At 36.7% G+C, this 23,197-nt stretch overlaps 3 protein-coding genes across 8 annotated transcripts in view; all 3 read right to left on the reverse strand.

The window, feature by feature from the left end:
- Positions 1–398: 398 nt before the first annotated feature.
- Positions 399–5,932, reverse strand: LOC126872614 (transmembrane protease serine 9-like). Its single transcript, XM_050632720.1, has 8 exons — positions 5,792–5,932; positions 5,271–5,565; positions 4,424–4,739; positions 3,860–4,015; positions 2,982–3,057; positions 2,406–2,712; positions 1,694–1,997; positions 399–1,612 (listed from the first exon to the last, which is right to left on the reverse strand). The coding sequence occupies exons 1-8, from the start codon at positions 5,832–5,834 to the stop codon at positions 1,451–1,453; spliced, it is 1,659 nt and encodes a 552-aa protein (XP_050488677.1). The 5' UTR covers positions 5,835–5,932; the 3' UTR covers positions 399–1,450.
- A 160-nt stretch (positions 5,933–6,092) lies between these two features.
- Positions 6,093–13,642, reverse strand: LOC126872333 (carboxypeptidase B-like). Its single transcript, XM_050632168.1, has 9 exons — positions 12,245–13,642; positions 11,422–11,736; positions 11,238–11,337; positions 10,780–10,885; positions 9,911–10,072; positions 8,716–8,929; positions 8,040–8,255; positions 7,607–7,791; positions 6,093–6,888 (listed from the first exon to the last, which is right to left on the reverse strand). Exons 1-9 carry the CDS (start codon positions 12,430–12,432, stop codon positions 6,713–6,715), a joined length of 1,662 nt encoding a protein of 553 aa, XP_050488125.1. The 5' UTR covers positions 12,433–13,642; the 3' UTR covers positions 6,093–6,712.
- A 148-nt stretch (positions 13,643–13,790) lies between these two features.
- LOC126872317 (tensin-1) overlaps positions 13,791–23,197 on the reverse strand; it is a 181,424-nt gene continuing 172,017 nt past the window's right edge. For 3 of the 6 annotated variants that reach the window (XM_050632120.1, XM_050632114.1, XM_050632115.1), the window contains 9 exons: positions 22,788–22,979; positions 21,192–21,797; positions 20,121–20,467; positions 19,592–19,681; positions 18,099–18,210; positions 17,738–17,921; positions 17,091–17,456; positions 16,467–16,749; positions 13,791–16,084 (listed from right to left, as the gene is read on the reverse strand). In XM_050632120.1, coding sequence (XP_050488077.1) covers positions 15,925–16,084; positions 16,467–16,749; positions 17,091–17,456; positions 17,738–17,921; positions 18,099–18,210; positions 19,592–19,681; positions 20,121–20,467; positions 21,192–21,797; positions 22,788–22,979 — 2,340 coding nt within the window. In that variant the 3' untranslated portion in view covers positions 13,791–15,924. The remainder of the gene's footprint in view (positions 16,085–16,466; positions 16,750–17,090; positions 17,457–17,737; positions 17,922–18,098; positions 18,211–19,591; positions 19,682–20,120; positions 20,468–21,191; positions 21,798–22,787; positions 22,980–23,197) is intronic. The other 3 variants (XM_050632117.1, XM_050632116.1, XM_050632119.1) reach the window with 2 other exon arrangements.

Genomic DNA, 23,197 nt, shown 5'->3' on the forward strand with positions numbered 1-23,197 from the left:
ATGTGAAAAGAAATAACGATGTTTCTAAGGAAGTTATTAATATTTAATATTTTTTTCTTTTATCGTTTCTTTCTTTCATACATTTATACGTTTATAGGTACGTACTTGGTTATTGCTATATATTTATTGGATATTTATTGGATCTAAGTAACACTTTGCTTTTGGAATTTTTGACTCATACTGATGCTTCCAAGGGAACTAACAACATTTAGTTAGTTGATCTTTTTTCATCACTATATTTCTTTCATGTATCTGTACATTCTAAATTTATTCAATAAAACGATGTAAGTAGGTGTAACACAGTCTTCTCGATTTTATTGTACGAATCGATTAATCTTCCTTATCGAATTACTTTCATTTTTACATTTCTTATACCTATATATTCTTTCATATATTTGTAGATTTATATGTCGGAGCGGACATTAGAATTAGGGTTAGGGGCGTGAAACGAATCTTCGTTTGGGTTACACGTTGTCGTTATGCAATAGAGAAGACATTGACTAGTGCAAATACGATTATTATAGAGCCGGACAAGTAACCGTGGTAGTTAGGCACTCGAGAAACTAATGACAATGATCCTAGGTTCAATAACGAATCCGCGGTCGACGGGATGATAGATGAACGTACTCACAAAATCTACGTCGGATGCGTGATATTCACTGGTCGTAAAGGGTTACTCCTTTCATCAGTGAGATCGCGAACGAGAATGCCTTTCCCGTCCCGATGATACCACAGAGGAAAACTATAATGGGGTGTGTTTAAGGATACGAGATCATCGGATTCATCGAGAAAAGCCTTCGTTCAGAAAGTAAGGGAAATTGACGTTGCTGCTAATTGGTCAATCTCCATATCGGTGGTTAGAAAAAGATGCTAGCCGCCTTCGAGGGAAAGTTGCTAGTGGGAGACGCCGCTCGTTGAAAAATATGTCTCCCCTATCTTCCCGTAGTTGGGACAAAGACTGTTTGTCTGTTTGAAGGACTTTAGTTAACTAAACCTTAAGATTTATAACGAGCCCTCGGGCTAGCCGAACATGTACTGCGGAGACGCATCGATATCTGGCAATCATCTTACTCGAAGAATAGGGTCTGCGTGTGGCGAGCCACGGGACAGAAACCGTTGGAATGTTTACTGTCGCGTGTCGCCACGAATATTTCCTTTAAGGAGAGCTATAGAATTACTCCATACCTTTGCTAGGCAAAGCGTTCATCCCGTGACCGCGGCTACGTTCGGCGACTGACTGTCGCCTCGAGGTCAAGCTCATTATCACAACTCTCGAACAATTACAATCGGATTGAATAACTACAATTGTTCAATTACAGACTCCGGTGTTCTTTCATCTCCGACATGTATATTATTTAGTTCTTACATATACATATTATCCTATCCTACATACGTGTATACAATATAATATACAAATATTTATGCTATGACCCCTTGGTACATTTGTTCCTTAGTTCTTAGATATGATATTTTCAATCCAATTGACGAAGGAATACACCTTGGTATATACCGATGCTGCACCTACCGTTCCACATGGAACGATTCCCCAAGAAACGATTCCAATGAGTTCAGTTTTGCTACCGTTGAGGATCAAGGGACCGCCAGAGTCGCCCTTAAATGTATAAAATTTACCAATAGAGTTCCATGGAAATAGCAAGAAACTGAATAAATGTAAAAGTGGCTGATTCCTTACATTACACGCTGAAAAACCGCCAGTGAGCGGTCCAGTGCAAATGTTCGTCTCGTGCAAAGGAGATGGACCAGTGAGTTTCTCTATGGAATTTTTGCAAGTCTGCAGGTCGATGATTGGCAACTCGGCAGTTTGAAGTTTGTCAGGCATGTTTGGATTAGAGGTCCTAGATGTTGATCCCCAACCTGTCAAGACCGCTTTTCCCGATACTGTGTTCGACCTTGTTAGACTAATCGCTTTAACCGCGTTGTTCAGTTTCAGAGGCGATGCCAGTTTCAACAATGCGATGTCATATGGAGCTACATCTCTGAAATTATCACAATGATATTTCGGATTTGTGCAGAGTGTATGGTTCCATTCAGTTACGACTAGATCGTACGTGTTTATATTAAATTTATACTTTTATGCATTTGAGCACAAATAAAGAAATTTGTATCTTTGAACTAAGGTATTGTCTCGTTCACTAATTATTCTAATCCTTATAATTTTCTATATCTAATATAATATAAGATAGTAATATAAGACTATTGTAGGTGTAAACCATTATCTCTTACGTATGAAAATCATAGCGGAAAAATAAGATGTTAAGTCCATTATATTTTCGGTACAAAACAATTAAAGTGTGTTTTTCAAGTTTTTAAAATTCGACATCCTTGAGTTTTCTAGAAGTATGTTTTATATTTTTCATTATTAATTCAATGAAACGTATAGTTACCCCGTATATTTTTCGTGTATAAACGTCTTCACGACTTGGATACTTTGTTCAGTGCTTTCTGTCGTCTTCAAATTGTGTTTTCCAGCTTTCACGATAAAATCACCATAGGTTGGAACAGCCAGAACACAGTGTCCAGCTGTGACGATCCATTGATTATTCAGGATAGCTCCTCCGCAAAAGTGGGAGTAGCCAAACAGCCATCCCCATTGCAAAGAGACTTGCCATGGATATTGCCCAGGGGTAGCTTCGTGTCCTCCGACTATGCGACTATCGAACAATGGCACGGTAAAGCCACGGTAGGCCTTTGCTGTAAATGCAAAGAAATAATTTGATTTTAGATACAAATATTTTCCTATTTTGTGATAATTATAAAGAAACACCATCTGTAACATCGCTTGATATTACTGAGTAATAGGAACTATTTTAATATAATTATTTATTATAATCATTTAAAACGTTACCTTAATTTCATTATCATGAAATTATAAATAATTTAATTTCTTTTTTAAGGAATTTTTAAGAGAGTAAAACTAAAAGACTCTGACTGTCACTGATCTACGTTGAAAGTTCACTTACAATTGACGGTCGCTGCAAGCAGGGTAACGAGGATGATCACTTTGAGAGACATTTCGATGATTTGCTGTAGTGCATTCTGTCGAGAGAATATATACGGCTGTTATCGATATGGATTATCGCTGCTTATCGTCAAAATACATTTCGAGATCGTTGATGCGGAGATTAAAAAGATTTCACCGTCAAATTTTTTGTCATCTTTTCTTCCTACGATCGTCTTATCTGTTTTGTGCACGACAGAAATTTTTTATAATTGTGACACGAAAAAATTGGTTACAATCGGGTCGTGGACGCGTGTACTCCAATTGTGCTACTTTCCTCGTGTCAAATACCAGATAATAATAATAATAATTAGAGCAGTCGTTAAATATGAAGCAATTTTCAGTATTGACAAGACATTTCGATTTTAAAACATTATTTCCTTTTTTCGAAACAGACTTTTTATTTGATATATGTGTCATCTTTGTTTCTCAATAACAATGAATTCCGAAAGGCAATAAAAAAATAAAAGTCTCGTACATTGATTATAAAAATCGTTCTTACTGTTTTCGTTATGGCTTTCTGTTTAATCTCGATTAATCTTTCTGATATATTTAGATTGATTCGAATATGATCTCCGAGTTTCGACATCGATTAATTTCTAATGCCTGACTCTTGCTTATCGATCATTGCATTTGGATTGTAATTCAAATAAGAATGGAGGTTAAATTTAATGGTTTCTGATTAACAAATTTATTTTTAGTATTTCGTTTATTCAAAAAATTCTACATTGTATTTTATGCAAGAATATTCTTGTTTTTGGTATTATTTATTATCATCATAGAAATTTGCTATTGAATTCTGTGAAAAAATGTTGAAAGTAGAGGGTCAAAATCAAATTATTTCATGTGAGAGTGGATCCAATCGACGTAGGAGGCAACACGAGTGTAGACGGAAGGCATGTGGCTAGATCCACATGGTATAATACCCCATGAAACGATACCAACTTGTACAGACTTTCCATTAACCTTTTGGGCGAGTGGGCCACCAGAGTCACCCTGGAAACAAATCGAATAAATCCATTAATCTCTCGTTCAAAAATATCTCTAACTAATCAACTCATCTTCATTTGTAATCCTTATAACATTTTCTAATTTTAATTCGAACTCTAATTCAATTCCATTGGATTTTTATCCTAAAAAATCAGAAACTAATCTCTCACTCTACTTTATCAATTCCATCTTTATCTCCAATTATTTTCCATCTCTATTCCGATTTTGATTCTAATCCCATTTTACTAGTTTCTTATCCTAAAAACTCTTTAACTAATCCCTCATTCTACTTTATTAATTTCATCTTTAATTGTAATCATTTTCTATACATATTCCAATTTCATACTCACCCTCAACTAACAATTTCATAGTCAAACGCTTATAATAATTTAAAACGATATGAGATATACTTACAGAACAAGCAGATACTTCTTTGCCAGCAATTCCAGAGCAGACCTGGGTGTCGTACAGTTCAGGTTTTTGTCCAATAACAGATCCGGAGGTGAGTTGTTTGTAACAGTCGTTGTTGTCGAGGATGGGTACAACAGCTTTCTGAAGAACGTTTGGCAAAGAGGGCTTAGAGGTCTTAGAGACTGATCCCCATCCAGAAAGGACAGCTTGTCCAGTTTGTTTCTGTCCTTGTTTGGGCAGGGTGATTGGTTGGACAAGGTCGTTCAGCTTCAAGGGCGTTGCCAATTCTAACAGAGCGATGTCGTGTTGCGCAACGCCACTATGAAACCATAGAGAAAAGTATGTTAATGGTATGAGCGATATGGTAGTTTATTTGCTTTAAAATAGTCAATCGATCGAAGGAGCCATTCATCTCGTATATCTTCTCCTTTACTTGAAGAATAAGAAATGATAAAACGAGATTACAAATTACTAGTGACAAAGTAAAGATACAAGAAAGAAGGTCGTTCGGTCACGTTCTCGAGAAAATTGGGTTCGCTTCTCAAGCATCTTTTAGAAATAGGAAGCAAGAGAGGGAGGGGAGCAACGTGGAAGCTGAGAAGACGAGGTCTTACTTTGTTCTTTAATTAATGAAATCTTATTTGTCTATGAGAGAAGAAATTCTAAAATTTTTTTAATGTAGATACACGAGTAGTAGATACGTATTTCAGATGTTGAAATGAAGAATCATTTACGATAGGAACGATATTAAGGAAAGAAAAATGATCGGCGAACAAAGCTTTCCATTGGTCAAATCTTTTCTCTCGCAATTTCAAAGTAACCATTCGAATAATCTTCAAACAATTCTTACCCTTTGTATCCACTGTGGACTATGCCTCTGGCAACCTGCACGATTTGTTGACTGGATTCATCCTTGTTCAATTCGTATTTGCCAGCGACAACCCTAGTTTTTCCAACTTTCATGACGCAGTGGCCAGCGGTCAAGATGTATTTTTCGTTCAGGATGGAACCACCGCAGGAGTGGCTGTATTGAGATAATGGTGGGACTCCCCATTGAATGGAAACTTGGTATTTGAATTCACCATGAGCGGCTGGAACACCATCGGTGATACGGGGCTGCAGGTTGGTGGGTATGGCCCAGCAGACTATAAAATATGTAATATACTTTAATATTTATATATCCAGATTGATATGCATTTTAAAATCTTTTCTAATATTTTATAAGAATTAAGAAAGAAGAAAGAGAAAAAAGTATCCAACATCTTGAGTGAAATCTTGAATGAGATATTCTGAGATATCAATCTCTTGGTAAATTGATGTAAAAATAGTTAACTAAAATAAGGAAGAAGTTATGAATTTGTACTCTCTTACCCTGGAGGAGGAGAACGGCAGCCAGAATGCTTTTGATGAACATTGTTGTATGATTGCCTTAATACAACTTGAGAAATCAGAAGGAAATTACGATTTATATAGGATGCTACAGGTCGATATCTGGTGATAATTCTAAATTATAATCGATAACGGATCCACTTGATGTTATTTTTACGTTCGATATGTTAACTTTAAGTTTACGTTTTAAAGAACGCAATGATTATCGCTTAATATCGCAATCGTATTTTTGTCAATAATACTATGTTACTTTCTTTCATACAATTATATCGCACTAATTGATTATTTTTCCATTAGATATGGTTAGATAATAGATTCATTGTTGTATCGTGGCGCGTTTGTATCGGGGTTGAGTATTTCAATTGTTAAAAAATTTTTATTAAATATAGATACAAATAGGTTATTGACCTAAACCTCAAAAAATATATTCTAACTTATTTCTCCGAAATGATGAATATAATTTGTCTTTTTTAAATTCATTTATTCGTCCATTCACTTCCTTTTACATCTTACTAAACTCTTATATTTCTATATACTTTGCGTATACTTTACAATATTTACATATCACTTATTAGAATTTAATACGATTATCTGCGTTGGAATATTTAGTAAAGCTGGTACATGCAGTGAATAATAAAATTCTGTCAGTAGGTTACAGAATTCTGAATAGCATTTTAATATTCCCGGTGACAAACTATGTACACATTTGATAATTTCGTAACGGAAAATAAATTGCTATTATCGTTGGTTTCGATCGATTCCATGCTTATCAATCCAAATTATCACTGTCGCACGAGATAGATTCATTCCTCGATATCGATAGTCGTCAAAATCATTGCGCCGATAAGACACGATAATTAACAATTTTACGTTGAAGTACTCAATTGATAATAGAGATCGATTTCATGTGTTGCAAGTGATTAGACGGGCGATCGTTCTTATTCCTGCCCAAATCTCACGAGCAGTTGGCACGATCTGTGACGCCGGAAGTAGAAACCCGTACGTGCCGCGATCTCGAAGCTCTAACGTGTAGGCGTATTTTATTCCGGCTACTCCCTTGGCCCAATCGTCAGAAGCACCTAAAATTTGCTGAGCATTACGAGTCATACATTTTAATTGTTAAGCAACTTTTCTTACAGTCGCTCACGAAAATATTTGAATATTTACAGAAATCTTTCATGAATATATTTTGTTTATATAAAACATTTGGAATTTTATTAACATCGAAATGAAACTCGACTACCATGATTATATTGGCAAAGTTTCAAACAAACTGTTACTCAAATAGATTTACAAGGAATGATAAATAAAGAATGGACGATTTCTGTTCCTACTGTTGAACTTTATATGGAACGAGAAAAAAAAAAAAATATTATAAATCGTCGAACGACAAGTTTCGCTTTTAATTGGTAATTTCATAAGGAAGTAGTTTGATCAATTTTATTCCAGTAAAAATTCGATATATACGATAAATGTACAATTCTATATTAAATAAAAATTCAATTATCTTTGTAAATTCATTACTCTCCTACAAAAGGCTATTATATACTACAGAAGAACATTTCTATAAATACGAATATCACTTTTGTTTTAATATTTTATGATATGATCTCATTTTGTCTCTCAGTTATTATTGTTCAATAGCCCATTATTTATCAGTTTAATTAACTGTCAGCACGTGAGTACGTTTTTCGCTTCGTTAATTGTTGAATATTATCAAACAAAGGAGATAAGAACCATTTACCTTGCTATCTCACCTATCGTATCCGTTTAATATTGATTTTCACGTGATCGTACCTGAGGTTGGATATAACAGATGTGCCGATGTACCAAGTTGATAATCGGTCCCGTGTATTTTCGAAATGGCTCCTATCGCTTTTTTAGCTACGTTTGCTAATTCGGAATAATCGGACGGTTTTGAGTACGTATATCCCCATGGCACTAGCCACATTTGTGAGTACGAGTGCAACGTTAGATAAATCCTAAAAGCATTATTCCATCCATCATTTAAATCCATGATCTGGATTAACTTCGATTAAATTGTATCGGATTCAATATTACCGATGAAACCGTTTGGAATCGATACGTACAATTTCTAAAAATAGGTCGTGAAAAAGATAAATCACTGGAATACGACAAGCGTTTGCTTGAGGTTACTCAATTAAAAAAATCGTAATTTAATTAACTGACGATTTTTTAATCGCCTTTCTAAATTATCCTATATACTTACCTAATATTTTGTTTGTTAGCCAAGATATAATCGGCCATTGCCTTCGTTTCCGGTTCGGAGAACGCGCGCGGTCCGGCGTAAGTTTCGTGGCAAGGGTCCAAGCTCGCCCCACCCTCTTCCATTTCACCCCAATGGTAGTCAAAGTTTCTATTCGGGTCGACACCCTCGCATTTGCCCCATAACCACCCTGTATAATGGTTCACTAGCTGAAGAAACCTAAAATGGAGCAACATTCCCGTTCGTAAGTCACAGGATACTGAAAAGAGGCGTAAATGTACGTTGCAATTACTTTAACCACGTATATTGTAAGTAAAACTAAATTATATTAAAATCTTTTTCAGAAACAGTAATTCAGAAATAATACTGATTAACTATATAAATTAAAATACAGGTGAAATTGACAATTACGATGGCTATTTGTAAAGATTTCTCTTGGAAATTGCCATTATTTATGCTTCCTTTTTATGACAAATAAATTCCTCAAAATAGGAACAGATTCTTTATTTTTAAAGATGGATACTAATAGTGTATCTATAAATTTTGTTATATGAAAATAGAGATAATTTAGTTTGTGAGAGAGTTTCATATATCGATCCACCACTATCCTCAGTTATGGAGATAACGAACGAAGTGTTTTCTTGAAAAGGATCCAAAAAATCGAAGAATGCAATCGTACCGACTGTCATCTTGATTTTCTGCATGATTACTTCTCGTCTTCCTCCATAATCTGTCGCCAGTGTGAGTGAACTCATAGCCATCCGGATTTGCGACCGGTAAGATCATCCAGTCCGAATTGTCGAGCAATTTAGCGTAGCTCGAGTTTTTCTCGACCAACTGGCTGATGATGTAGGTCGCCACAGCGGAGCCGATCCATTCGCGTGCGTGCATACCTGCCGAATGTAAGGACAATTCCAGAAAAAACCACATAACGGGATAGGGTCACGTGGAACGCGTCGAGCATAGAAACTCTGCTCTCTCGAAAATATTTTGAAACGTATTCTCGAGAAATTTTATTGACTTAGATTTTACTACGTGACAAAAAAGATAGACAATTTTTTTCTTATTACGTTCCTCATTTGCATAGAGCGATATCCTCCGGCGACTTATTGCTATTTTTTATAACGTCTTCTCGAGGAGGATATGAATTTAATTAATACGGTCTTTATACTTTGACTTAGATGAAGTGCCTAGATATAGATAGATGTTGTCTGACGCAACATGTACCGAATATACGAAATGAACTTGGATAACGCGAATAAAGATACAATTATCAATAATAACGTAGCGTAAGTACTCGAAGGCATTAAACAATTAATTAAAAAACATATGAAAATCTGTTGATTCGAAGGAATATTTCATACAGCTTTCTGTATTCTTTTTACTAAATTGTTATAATATCCTGCTCTTTATGTATCTATTACATTTTCTCCTTATAAATCCTTGGAGTCTTTATCGCAGTAGGAAGCAACATCATACAGGAAACGATCTTCCTTTGAGAACGAAGAAATGAATTTACTAGAAATTCCCTCGTACGTACGATCTCTCACGTTACTATGCAGAGTCTCGGTTCAGTTAAAACATAAATCCACGGGCTGTCAACGAGAATAACAAAGATCCGGCTTTCATGTTAAAGACTAGAACACGATACGACTCTAGAGTTTGCCGTATCCTTAGTTCGACTTCAATAGAAAATGTTAAGCACGTACGATTGCTAGCCAATTAACGAATATTAGTCGATTGGCAAGTAGGTATCTTTCTTATAATTTTACAATTTTACGTTAAATAAATACGATAATCAGATGATTATAATTTGTAGAATTTGTTTGTAAAATTTGAAAATTTGTGGGTAAAACATAGGAACAGCAACTCACCGGCGTCTATCCAAACAGCCGGTTTGGCTTCGCCTTCTTTATTCGGTCCGGTTGAAATTTTTATCATTTTGATAGGTTGGTTTTCATAACTATGTCCTATAGTTATCACTTCGGCTAGGGTTGGATAACTCAAGGCTAAATATTCCAAATACTTAACGATTTCTGAAAAAAAAAAAAAATGTTCGTACATTAAAATAAATTATTGTAAATTTCTACTCTAAAGAGATGCTAACGAATTGCACATATTGTGTTCGAAAACTTTCACAGTTTGACACGATCATTCATCTTATTGTAAGAATATTATCTTATATTATATCATATATTATGTTGTAGGATATGACTAGAAGATAGAAATGGTAAAAATAGATTGAAGACAGTGGAGGAATCTGAAACCGGACGACCAGATTTACATTGGAAATTTCAGAAGAGTTTGATACAGAAAAGATATAGTATAGACGCAGAATTTTTGGTGTTTAGTCGTTCAGTTTTCAGCAATAAACTACTAGAAATTTTTTTACTAAAATCTTATGTTTGAAACGTAGGATCTCATTGCACCGTGTGACGTTTGAACGAGGATTCGAGTCAAAGATCAAACATATAATCGAGCATATAATGTGCAGTTTGTCTGAAGCTTGACATCGAGGAATCCGACGTGAGTAAAAACCTGTTTATCAAATCTTTGTTCATATTTTCCTCACTCTCTGGATCAGTTTAAATATCTTGATTATTTATTTCTTTATCCAATACGATGACGTTTAAGTGAATAGTGGATCAATTCAATTAAGTATATCAGGAACTATTTTTTAGCAGCACAACGCGTTCGTACATTGTTGAGTAAATCGATGAGTATTGTATGGAAACGTACTTACCTCCATATCGATGATACCGTTTCCAAGTCATACTGTGGCCATTAGTCATGACAAGATCTTCGCGTTGCTCCTTTGTCATTTTTGGATTCTGATACGCTATTATTTTCTATTGCAGGGAATTAAACGAACAATTGAAGAGGGAAATAAATTGATGTCACTGTAATTAACTTTAGGTACGATATTATAATTTAGACTAGTCCTTAATATCTCTGCTACATTTTCAATATGCGTAATCACGTTTTACAATGATGTGTTAATCTCTAAATTTTCTGAAGACAATTAAAATTGAAATTTTTTAATTCAAAGTAAAATCCAAGATCAAATCGTCGAAACGCCAATTTCAAGGAAAATTCGAAAATCGCAGCAAGGTTAAAATTCGTATATCTGACTATTCTAATATTTGTCTTTTATTGATAACCTCTTATCGTTAAATATTCTGCCAATATTACATCTCGTACCTGAAGGTCCGGCATCAGCACTTTGAAATCGATCCCTTTGTTTCTAAAGAATATTTTCACGTCAGAGACAAGATCTGGCGCGATAACCACGTCTGTTGTCCTAGAATATCAATTTTAAATATGATTCTTTTGCAATCTACCAAATTACGATTAAAGGAAATTAGCACAAATAAAGAACACGCACTTGTTGTACATTGGTTCGATCCAAAACTTAACATCTTCAGGCTCAGTTTCTTTAAGATCTTTCAGATCGTTCACGTGTCCTTGTGAACTTGGGTACAATCTGATCAATTGATAATTTTTGTAGCTAACTCTGGACGACCGCGGTTTGAAATTTTTCTCTGTACCGATAATAGTAGTCATGATGGAATCGATTCCATTAGCTACCGCAAAAAACACTGATTCAACGATATTTACAAAAGAGAATCCTCTGCCATCGTTATCGATCAATAAATCATAGTCAGTTTCGTTGAATGTAGTATTCTCTTCATCCAGATATCTGAAACAACAACCTCGATTCTTTCAATGTGGTCCGTGTTCTCGTGATCATTGAAAATCCGATTATCCTCTGTATTTCCCCAGAATTTAAACAAATCTTCATTCAGAACTTGCGGATCATTATTGACAAGTATAAATCGATCAATCAAAATAAAGTTAATCCAACGTACACTCAATCAAATGTAATTCACGAAAGTGTTAGAATCAGTAGATTGCGGATATTTATGTATTTATGGGAGATTTAAAAATGGGTTTGACGTACGCAATATACAAGAACGTACAAAGAGCGCAAAGTAAAGCACCTGTCAGAAAATTTAGTAGATAAAAGAAATCTCTATTTAGGTTCTGTTTCTTGAATTATAAAAATTTGACACATACAGAAATTCTTTTGATGAATAAATATTTTTCTAATTCTTTATTTCTAAAAATATAAAATTGCATGAGAATCCATAATCTAAATCTACTTGTTTAAAATTCATCACAGAAAATAATATTCCTCGAAAACAAACCTTGTTTCACGGTTTCCTTTGTCGGAGGACCAATCATCTTTTCTCATGGAAGAACAATCGTAATTTTCTACGGGCAGAAATTCCAAATCGCCGCGCTGTGGTCGAGCAATGACTCGATTCGACGCGATGATGATCACTGATAAACCGATAAACACGACGCGTAGGATCGACTTGAAGTCGACAGCCATGATTGGCCTGTGTCAGGCCAGGATATGCGACCGTCTCGAAGTCTCCTCGTTGACTGATCCGGTGATTCGAGCCGAAACCAGTCTTTCTCGGACTTGTTCGTCGTATGCGAAAAAGGACAATTTCTCTGGGGCTGCCTTACGAGCGCAGCTTACGGGATTTCTGTATGGTATTCAGTACTCGACTTCCTCGTGAGAACTTCTAAGACCTCGCTTCGATAGTAGATCGAAGGTCCTGAGGTTAGTGGAATACACATGATTCTATTGGATCGTTAGTAACTTAAAAATTATTTTATCATCACATTAGAATTTTATTAAATTAGGTCTATGCTCCGTTTTATGGCGTTAAATTAAATTAATCTTACTCCGTTAGTTAGCTCTACATGATTTTTTTTATTAGATTAACGACTGTTTTTCTGAAGGATCTTTTTGGTTGCACATAGTCCTTGCGACATTACAAAGTATCTTATTTCTTGTCATGGAAAGAGAAATAGATGATATATTCCTTATTTGATGAATAGAAGATTCTGCAGTATTTTGTTATTAGTTATTGTCACTAATTATTTAATTAGGAAGATTCTCAATTCAACATTTAGATATTTCGTACAAGTTTATGTGATACCAAATATTTTCCAATCTTGAAAATGCTATTTTAATCTATTGTGTTGCAGAGATGATGGATGGTACTGATGAAGTTAAATGCGAAGGTCTTCTTGCTTTTGTTTTAGGAATTTGCAAATTTCCAACTCGAAAGCGTGCAATTTTAAACAGGTTAAAGATTATACAGAAGAAAAAGGACAACGTTTGTAGCCTCATAATTATGTTATACTGTGTCTATGAAAAAAGTTTATTGCACGCAAGAGGAATCCGGTTCATTGGAGGGAAACGTTCCATCATTTTTCTTTGCAGCGCGTCTCATTCCATTCTAATCTGCTAACGGTAATCGAGAGGCAATTTTCTATTACCGTAGCTACCTCTTCACCGAATTCCATTCCGATAAAGGCAAATGTAAAATATGAAAAAGCAAAGAAAGTCGATTTAGTTTTCTGCAAACTTTTCCTTTCATTCTGAGCGATACTTCGCGTAATAGTGGGCGACTTGTAAGTTGCATATTCTTGAATCAAAGAAAGTAGTTTGATATTTAATCGATAATATACAGATTTCTATCCATCAGATCTATCCTACTTTTCGAGTACAGAAGTATGACAGCTCTAGATGCTATTATTCAAACAAGAAAATTACGAGCAGATTTTTCTCAGGAGCAGGGAGAAAAGTAGATTAGGCAAAATTTATTCCTTTTCTTCTTGGATACTCTTTTAAACGTATTCCTGAAAATAGGATAAAAATGGATTATTTGATAGTACGCTGCGAATATGGTTTATTATCGTTACAACTATAACAGCATACCGTTCTGGTATGCAGCAATACAATTATTGCGTGAACCTACGTAATAATAGAGCGTAAATAAGTAATAATAATTAATAATTATTATAATAATGACTGGTGTTAAATTAATGTTACTCGGTTAGTTAGCTTTCCACGTGTACGAAAATTGAAACATATAAAGACGAGACAACGATCGTGGCTCGCGGCCAGAAACGCGGCCACGAACAACGACTACGAAGAATTAAAATAGAGAGGAGGATCGAGAAGAAAGATCGGGTGGTTTGTATTATTCTCGTCTTTTACAGATCGAGATCTATATATCGAATTCTCTGTACGTTCGAGTATACACATCGAATTTTGACTAGCACACAGTTTCTGACAAAAACTCCTCACTCTCCATTTCTTCTCCAATATCATTGGTTCGATAACTGGAAGAGTCATCTGGATAAAGCAGAGGAAGCTTAATAAGAGCCCGTCCGACCGATCTTCTCGATTGCATTAAAACAGTGTAAAAAGTAGACGAAGAGAAAAGAAAGAAAATTATCGCGACGTCGAGGATACGATAAACAGTTTCTTTTTTTCCCTCTTTTTTATCGTAAATCCCCTCGTGGCACGGTATTGTCGTAATTACATATAACATTTCTTTCGTAATAATTGACTGCTTATCGTCGTCCCCGCCAATTGGATCTTCCTTCGTCGATTCTCGAATTCTTCTTTCACGAACGAAGGACGTCGCTCGCGAGGACGAATAAATGGCAAGAACCTACGGGGAGTCATTAAACAAAATGTGATGTTTCGTTTCGATACGCTACTCCTCATCGAGTATCGTTTATATTTTTGTTCCGTCACGTTGACGCTGTTGGAGGATCGATCTCTCCTTTTTCTTCCGTTCGCCCCATTACTTTATCCCTTAACTTCTCATCTCTTCATCCGACGAACAAGCATCGATTCTCTTCTCGATACCTGTTCATATTTTCTGTTCGACTTATTTACAGTTATTTATAGAACGTTTTATTCGTAACGTTAAACCGCTGCTTTCTTTTGGAACATCGCGGGCTACGATACACAGGCACGGCTCCGCAACGACGTAACATTTTCTTCGATAAACATTACTCGAGAGTCCCAAGTATAACGTGATTAATAACGTATATAGATATTCAACTATTTTCTTGAGTTTTCTTGCATTTTTTCGTAACAGTGTACATATATACGTGTAACTATTTCTGCGTGTGATATTTTTTACGATCGAGACACGTACTCGCGAGTCTGCGCTTCGAATGCGCGACGATCTTCGAGATTCGCGCATAGAGCACGCTCGATTACTCGTAATCAACTATACCTACCAGCTATCGGTACGTTCGCTTGCATATCGTTCGTGTAATAGTTTCGCGCTGGAAGCAAAGTATAACGTCGTTATTCTGTAACTTCGTCCCTTCACAACGAATACGATTAATAGAAAACGAAAATTCTGTGTAGCATGCGTTGCTCTTGATGATGGTTTACGTTAATTAATGCAGGAACGATTCTCGATTATAGACGTAAAAAACTGGTACAAAACGGTTAATCATAGACGAATAATCGTTACAATTATTCTTAAGTTAAATCTTCGTGTTTCTTTTCTAGAATGTAACACAACGAGAAGTTGCAATCGCGCCATCGTACTTTGCTCCGATATAGTTTATATTACTTTACTATTCTCTAATATAATAACCAGCAATAACGATCGTCGTTAATAACATTCTCTTCTGAATAGCGTGATCACTGACACGAGGATGGAACCGAGTTTACCATTTCACTTGGATACTTCTTCATTTAGAACAATAACGATTCAATCTCTATCGTTAACTTCTACTGTATTTTTGCTTAGAACGTTCATGCTCTACTGACTCGATTCTACTTCACGAAATGCATGAAGACCTATTACGATAGTCAACTAACGTCCTTCGAATAGCACGGTCTTGCTATTATTCTTCGTAAATAATGTTCGATCCGTATTCATTCTTCATGATGAATCGCTTCTATCTTGTCTTCGTCGACTTTCTGTCCGCGTTTCGGAGATGAAACCGTTATTCAAGCATTCTGGAGGACGTGTGCGACGAATAAAACAATTTATACGATGTTGGCCTTGGCTATGGAGTTGCCCATCATGACCTTGTTCACGAAATTCACTATGGCTGTGGCTGGTTGTTCTGGTTCTAGCTCCGCGAACACGTGGCATTGGTTGTCCGATTTGTGCGCCGGTTTTCTAGCGACGAATCCGAAGCATCGACTGGAAAAAGAGAATTAGACATACAATAATAAATCGGACTTATGAGAAAAATTGGTCGATTTGAATTTTAAGAGTAATCTTTGATTACGTTCCTACTTTCGATTGAATTCCATGTTTACAACTAATTCAGCTTGAATTTCGAAAGAAATATTAGACAACAGATTTGTAACCTTCGATTAAATGCCAATTCTAAAAATAATGCAGCTAAAGTTTCAAAGTTAACATTAAATTACAAAGTTGCTATTATAGACTAAATTTTAATCTGAATTTTAAATAGTTTCGAATCGAAGGAAATAATTTTAGGTATCTTCGTGGTAAAGTAAAACTAGTGGTAAATTTAAGAGAAATTGGAATGTGAAAAGAATGAACATAAAGAACGTACTGGGCACTGATTGAGCGGCCAGTTTCCTCGCTGGCGAAGTCCCAAGTGCGTTCCTCCGTGTCTAAGCCGCAGTAGCTGATATTATTCGTGGGATAATGCCTACGAAAGAAAAGCTTTCGCGCGTTATCCGTCAAAGTTATTCCCTGCGTTGAAACTTTGAAATGAACGATAGTCGCTGTAGGCAGTGGCTTCTGCTCGAACATTGTCGTGACTGCCTTTTTGATGGCCTGAGGACCCGTCAGTGATTCCGTGTCCATGGTGAAAAGGTATAAAACATTACAGGCTAAACAGAAATTACAAATCATAAATCATAATGTAATTGAGAAATTAAATTAACATCTATCTAGTAATGCAATATATGCGTCATGCGTATCTCTTTTTATATACGTATAATGATGCACACGTATGCGTCATAGGTCTTCATCGAAAAACTTTGAAATTGCAAGAATCTCCCGAGGCAAAGAACTTTGATTCTGTGTATGTTTGAGTTTTATAAATAGTTAATCAAAGAATATTCGTATTTTTGAAATTATTGAATTCGAATGATTAATATTCTTTGATTAATATTTCTCATGTGTTGAAGATTTCACATTAGTCGAATATTACGTTTCCTTAATGAATTACCTGCACCCTGTGCAAGCAGTTGCTGTGTGCTATTCGTGCCAGGTGAATCGAGAGCTCTGGCTGCAGCTTCCGGTTCTGGGAGCAACAGCTGGCAAGGTAGAGCCATCGCCATCAAACTGTGTTGATAAACCAACGCCGATAACGAGCTGAAGACTGGCTCGTTGGCACATCCCTTTAATCTAACACCTCTGGATGTAGGCTCGATCAAAAAGTGCCTGACTAACTCGCTAGACGGGTCTTTGGGACTGCTTGGTGCACTTGGAGGCGGAGTTGCTACCTTCAGAGCGAGTCCAAAGGCTCCTGGGAAGGAATTGCTATCTCGAACGACGAATGTTCCTGGCGCTGCATCCTTTAGCATTGAGATTGCTGAAAAATATCAATACAGATTCGTGTTTACGTCGTTCAGACTTATCTTTCGGATTCAAATTTTCACAATTAAAAAGTTTCTCAAAAAATGAATAAAAATCCTCACAAATAAAATTCCTGTAAATGCATAAAAATCAGTAGTTTAGTAAAAATATTGCTTCTACGCCGTTTGTCTATGGTTAATTTATTATTTGATGAAAGCCTGATTAGGAAATTAAATTCGTTTGCAGATTATTCGAGATAGATAGAATTCTAGAAGGAAATTTGAGTGAAATAAGTACCTTGCTCTCGAGATATGTTGGGCTTGTACCAGATCCTGCTGGTGTCGCGCACAAATTTTACGTTGACATCGGCCACTTCTTGCGGCTCGGTGTTCGAATGTACACTGGATCGTCTTGAACCGTAATACTGGATCTGAGGAGATGACTGGCCACCACTGTTTATGGATGTGTACGATGTGGCACTCTAAAACCCAATCATAATACTATCGTCTCAGAAATTACAGTAGCTTTAATACAATGAAAATGAATACTCGTACAATAAATAAAAATGCAATTAGAAACATGATAAACGATCGATTAAATCGATACAGATAATAATTGATTGAGAAATAATTCGTAAAGTATATTTGACTATACGTACCTTCGGACTTTGGGCAAATTCAATGTGAGTCGGAGTACCAGGGCTGCGCGATACAGCTTGCGATTGTTGTTGCATCGTTGGCTCGTTTATCGGAGAAACAGATCGGTCCTTGCTACAAGGAAGCAATCACAAGCATCGTTATAAAGTGCATTTCGAACAGGATCGTTTTCCGCGTGCAGGCAGACGCGTGTATTCCGTGATCTCTGTGTGTGTACAGTGTACAGATGTGTGTTGTCAGGTGATTCGTGCAAGATGGTGTACGCTGTGAGAAAACATCGGAAATGTGGTACATACAAGAACGAGGAAAAGATCGAGGGCCAGGAAGAAGGAATATCGATAAAGGAAACACAGGCGAAGAGACAGAAAAAGAGCGAGAAAGAAATACGATTGCACGAATACGTCTCGTAACTTACGATTCTTTTTTATCCTAACGATTCACGCACGTCTATATACACGTACAGTTGTCAGCAAAAATTCTTGTCATTGAGTAAAATGATAGTGCATATATTATTGTACATGTTAATTAGTGATATCGAATGTCCTCTATCTTCGTTTCTTATTATTAATAAGAAGCCTGTCAATGAATTATTACGTGAGTTTTCTTTGACATATTTTTTCTTTTTCGTTTTTTACTGTGCTGACATATTTGGACATTCGTTGCATGACAAAATGCTTTCAAGGTGGTTCACGATGCAAGAAGCTCGAGCTTTTGTTAGTCCGACAGGTGCAATATACACACTCACACACGACGAACAATGCGTGTTCTTAGCTCTTCGTTTTTCATCACGATGCTGAGATCTGCAAAACCCCATACAACCGCATCGCTCCAAAATGAAACACGAAAGTTTCATGTATTACAGGCACTTTAACCCTTTAAGAGTGTACAAAAATGATAAAGAATTCAGAATAAGTGATTTAGAAAATAATTATTGCTTTGGCAACGTAATTTTCTGAATTTTTAGTATCAGATACTTACAAAAAATATATACCTTGCTAATTATAAATATTCGGACACACTGGTTGGTTGATAGTAACAGTATACGAATTTTAGTGTAAAGATGTACAAATCAGAAGATAAAAAATTAATGAGGAATTAATTAATAATTGCAAGTAACGTTCCACTACCTTCCTATGCAATTATCAGACGATAAATCTAAATTATCTCTTAGAAACACAGCAATAATATATTTTACTATTTACTACTACATATACGCATAAATTATTATGTTTTGCTCATATTTATTTCGAATTACACTGTTAAAGGATTAAAATGTTCAAGTCGTAAATGTATATCGTCGATCAGATGATATTTTGACATAATTTTTTTGATGGTCATATACGATGCGATTGCAGTGGAAGTGTATTGATACAAACGGTTAATGGCACGACATTAAACATTCATGACATATTTGCGAAGTCAACGCATTTCTATCGTTGAGAAGCGCGAGTTCGTCATTTGCCACGTGTTCCAGTGCTCTCAAATAATATATTACCTATAGTCGAACGACGCCGATTGGTTAGTGAGCGGCCATCGTTTGTTATGCGTTTGTTTAAGTGGCCCGCTTGCCGGGAAACTCAAGCGTCTAGAATCACGAATATCGTTCTGCGTCATAATCATTGCTTCCATCAGCAATGTTCGATGGAAGATAATCCCATCAAAACAATTTTGCTTCAGCATTCATTAGAAAATAAACAATAGGAAAGAAAGAAAATCACTCTGTTCCATTAAAACGAAACTGGAACTTCAGTCATTACGAGTGTGAACTAATTTTCTTACCCTTCAAATCATTATCTTCGTTATCCTCATGTAAATTACTATTATCATAATCATTTATGTCAAATTAATTGTGTAAAAATTCGAACACAATAAATAATGAAAGCAAATTATTCGACTTTTGAACTTGATTTTATATTATTCGTAGAATAAATAAATCGAGCCTCCCGAAGCTCCAATACTATTTTCGCTAATCAGAGAATGAAACAAGTTAATAATAATAGAAAAATAACAAAATAGTTGCCCACCTCTGTGTTGTCGGACTCTTGGGTGGAAGTCCCGTCTCCTTCGAGACTTCTCTTCGTTCTTCGATGTAGATCGTTCGTTCGCTGCCATAATTCCCGATGTTGTTATTATTGTTCCCGGTTGACTCCACGTTGTGCACGTTATTATTGTTGTTGTTCACGTTGTAACTCGTGTTCGTGCTATAGGAGCGATCAGCCGCGAACGTAACCGTAGGCGAGGAATTGTTCACGTACGGGGTTCGAGGATGTACCGGAAACGCCGGAGTCTGCGGCCTCGACGCGCTGTTGACCACCGTACTTCCGGGACTGACGCTCCTCTCGGTCCACGATGAAGCAGAGTCATTGTGCGACTGTAAGTTTTCATCAAATTTTCACGTGTGTTCCATACGATGTATTATCAAAAATACGTTGAAGAGATGCTGCGCACATCTAATCAATCTATAAGGCGTATGAAGCAATTTGAAATGTATATGTATACAATCAATCTAAAATTTGTGGTGAAATATGCAAATAGAATGATTCGAGAGAAATCTAAGACATTTTTAGTCTTAACCCCTTTGCATTTGGAGATACGACGTAATATTATACAGTTAAAGCTTCAGAATATCTTTTCTATTTTTAATATTTTTATCCCTTTAATTTTTAGTTAAGCGTACCAATGAGAGACAATAGAGTTATATTAACAATTTCCCATTTGAACGGTTTCGCTCAAGTGGAAATAATATATTTTTACATATATTCTCAGCCATCTCTTCTTTACATCAGTTATTCCTTATTAAAGTTTAGTCATAATGCAAGGCCACGCAATTTTGATGTAGTAGTCAACTTGTTACTTAGATATTATCACATTTCACGTTTCATTAAAAACACGAGTTAAACATCTCATTCGTAGCTGCAATAGAGTTAAGTCTACATCTATCAAAAAAATAAACAACCATAAAACAACAACAACAAAAAAAAATAACACACACAGAATATTTCTCTCCATCCTTCCATGCAGTCACATAAAAATGAAAAACATTAGAATGCAAGTTGAGGTACGTGAGGATTCCTGCGGGAGGAGGCTGGACAAACCTGGGTGCAATTCTGCCATGCTTTGGGCGACTGGTTAGGGGAGCAATTAGTGCTGGCAAGGTTAACAATGTTGCTCCTCGCAGTTGTCGTGGTTGCTGCGCTGATGCTCGTGTGATGATCGTTCATGTCTGACTTGTTAGTCATCGATTGAGGTGAGCGAATGGGCGAAATTTCAGCCAGTGATTGAATGAGGCTCACGAGAGGGTCTGGATTGTTCGGTGTGTTCGATTGCTGATCGACCATGGTCAACAATCCTGCGTCCACGTGGTCGGTGGTCCTGTCGTTGCTGGTCACCGTGGTTCTGCTGATACTTTGACAAGTCACGATTTGATTTCGCGACTCTGGCCGAGAATTTCGAGTCAGAGTCGAGACGAAATCTGGACTCGCCGATTGTTTCTGGTCCGTGTGAACGTTGCTGGCGGCCAGTTGCTGCTGTTGCTGTCGGTGCTCGCGCAACAGAGCGTCAGCGCGAGCAAAACTATCGCTACGAGACTCTGGTCGTGGTGGCTGAGGCTTGTCCGTATTAATGAACGTTGCTTGTTGCTGCATTGCTAATCCTAAGGGTTGCGTGCTTGCTAAGCCTGAGCGAGGGGATGTTGGAGGGCTCTGAAAAGCAAGCCAAGCGCTTCATGCTAGAGGGAGCTGGCCGTTTTAATCCTTTCCTGCCACGCTCTATGTTTACACGCGCTGATTTCTTATTAGCCATCGGATCATCGTGATCTTTTATTAGCACACGTTAATCGTATTAATTTGTAATTACACGGCTATCTTTTAAGATTCAGAATCGTGAATATGGAGATGAAGTTAGAACGATGATGAATTTTCTATAACCGGTTCGCCAGTCATAATAAATATCCAAGGTAATTATAGGTTCATGATAGGTATATATTGTATGGCGAATAAAGTTATGGAGAAATTCTAAGCAAGAAATTCCACAGGTATCTTTTAGTGGCTTTATCGCGTAGAATTATCCTCGTTTCCAATCGTACCGATCATCGAGCAACGCCTTGCACAATAATTGTATAATAACCGAGCCAAAAAATCGGCACAAGAAAGGGTTAAACTGTAACTCGCGGTTCTAAAGGATGCGATCGTTTTTATCATGTCTACGAGTGTAAGGTGGGCTGTTTCTTGCTGTTTAGGATCTAACTGTGGGATATAACCATAAAACAGAGCACCACAGTGCGAGCTGCTTTTACAGTCGCAATCTATGAGGGACTAAATTGTAGCGTTCGTGCTGCCGCCGTTTCATTCGCGTAAAGCTAGGATCGACCGTGCCGCCGTTTTCGATTTATTATCCTTATTACCGATAATTATTTTAAGTAGTCGAGCGCTTCGAGTAACTGGCTCGGCTAATACTACGTTGTTTTCCCCAACCGCACCGACGACTTAATAAATATTTATCGCGTAATCGTCCTGCGTGATTTTCGTTGCTTTATACGACGATCAAACATTTTATGCTTCTGGACATCTTGACGCGTTCGTTAACCACGATCGATTCCAGCCTACGTTATGTCGTAATCTACGTAACAGCAAGCTGCTACTTTCTTCCTATCTTTCTCTGATTATTACGTATACATATACTTCCTCGTTTACCTGACTGTCGCCGTATTTGCGATATTCGTAAGCGCGTTTCACGGACATGAATGGACGCTCGTTCACGCTCTCTGCTCGTGGTCTTCCTAGGGTACCGGTTCCGATCGTACCATTGTACTTCCGGCTGCTGGATCGTTGCGGAAGCAGAGGACTTGCTGGCGCGGATGTATAAGGCGCCGGTCTTGATTGCGTCTAAAATTGTGAATTATCAATAGAAGATCGTGATACAGAGATCGTAAGTAATTGTAAAAATTGACTGTGTTGTAATAAAAGTGCACGGAAGATAAATATTGGATTACAAAAGTAGGTTGTACTAGAAATGAGATATGGTTGTCAAAATAAATTACAATATAACATAAAATCATAAAAGAGATTATGATAGCCCAGAGAACAGTAATGTAATTAACAAA

The sequence above is a fragment of the Bombus huntii genome, chromosome 13, assembly GCF_024542735.1.
Source record: "Bombus huntii isolate Logan2020A chromosome 13, iyBomHunt1.1, whole genome shotgun sequence".
In the NCBI taxonomy this organism is placed as follows: domain Eukaryota; kingdom Metazoa; phylum Arthropoda; class Insecta; order Hymenoptera; family Apidae; genus Bombus; species Bombus huntii.

What these genes read in the sequence shown, in the direction of transcription:
- LOC126872614 (XM_050632720.1), bottom strand. Translation starts at nt 5,834, where the DNA reads ATGTTCATCAAAAGCATTCTGGCTGCCGTTCTCCTCCTCCAGG. An exon ending in GTCCACAGTGGATACAAAGG is followed by an intron (nt 4,740 to 5,270) that starts GTAAGAATTGTT and finishes ATGGTTTCATAG; the next exon opens with TGGCGTTGCGCAACACGACA. An exon ending in AAGAAGTATCTGCTTGTTCT is followed by an intron (nt 4,016 to 4,423) that starts GTAAGTATATCT and finishes ATTTGTTTCCAG; the next exon opens with GGTGACTCTGGTGGCCCACT.
- LOC126872333 (XM_050632168.1), bottom strand. Translation starts at nt 12,432, where the DNA reads ATGGCTGTCGACTTCAAGTCGATCCTACGCGTCGTGTTTATCGGTTTA. An exon ending in ATCGAACCAATGTACAACAA is followed by an intron (nt 11,338 to 11,421) that starts GTGCGTGTTCTT and finishes TTGATATTCTAG; the next exon opens with GACAACAGACGTGGTTATCG. An exon ending in TGCTGATGCCGGACCTTCAG is followed by an intron (nt 10,886 to 11,237) that starts GTACGAGATGTA and finishes TCCCTGCAATAG; the next exon opens with AAAATAATAGCGTATCAGAA.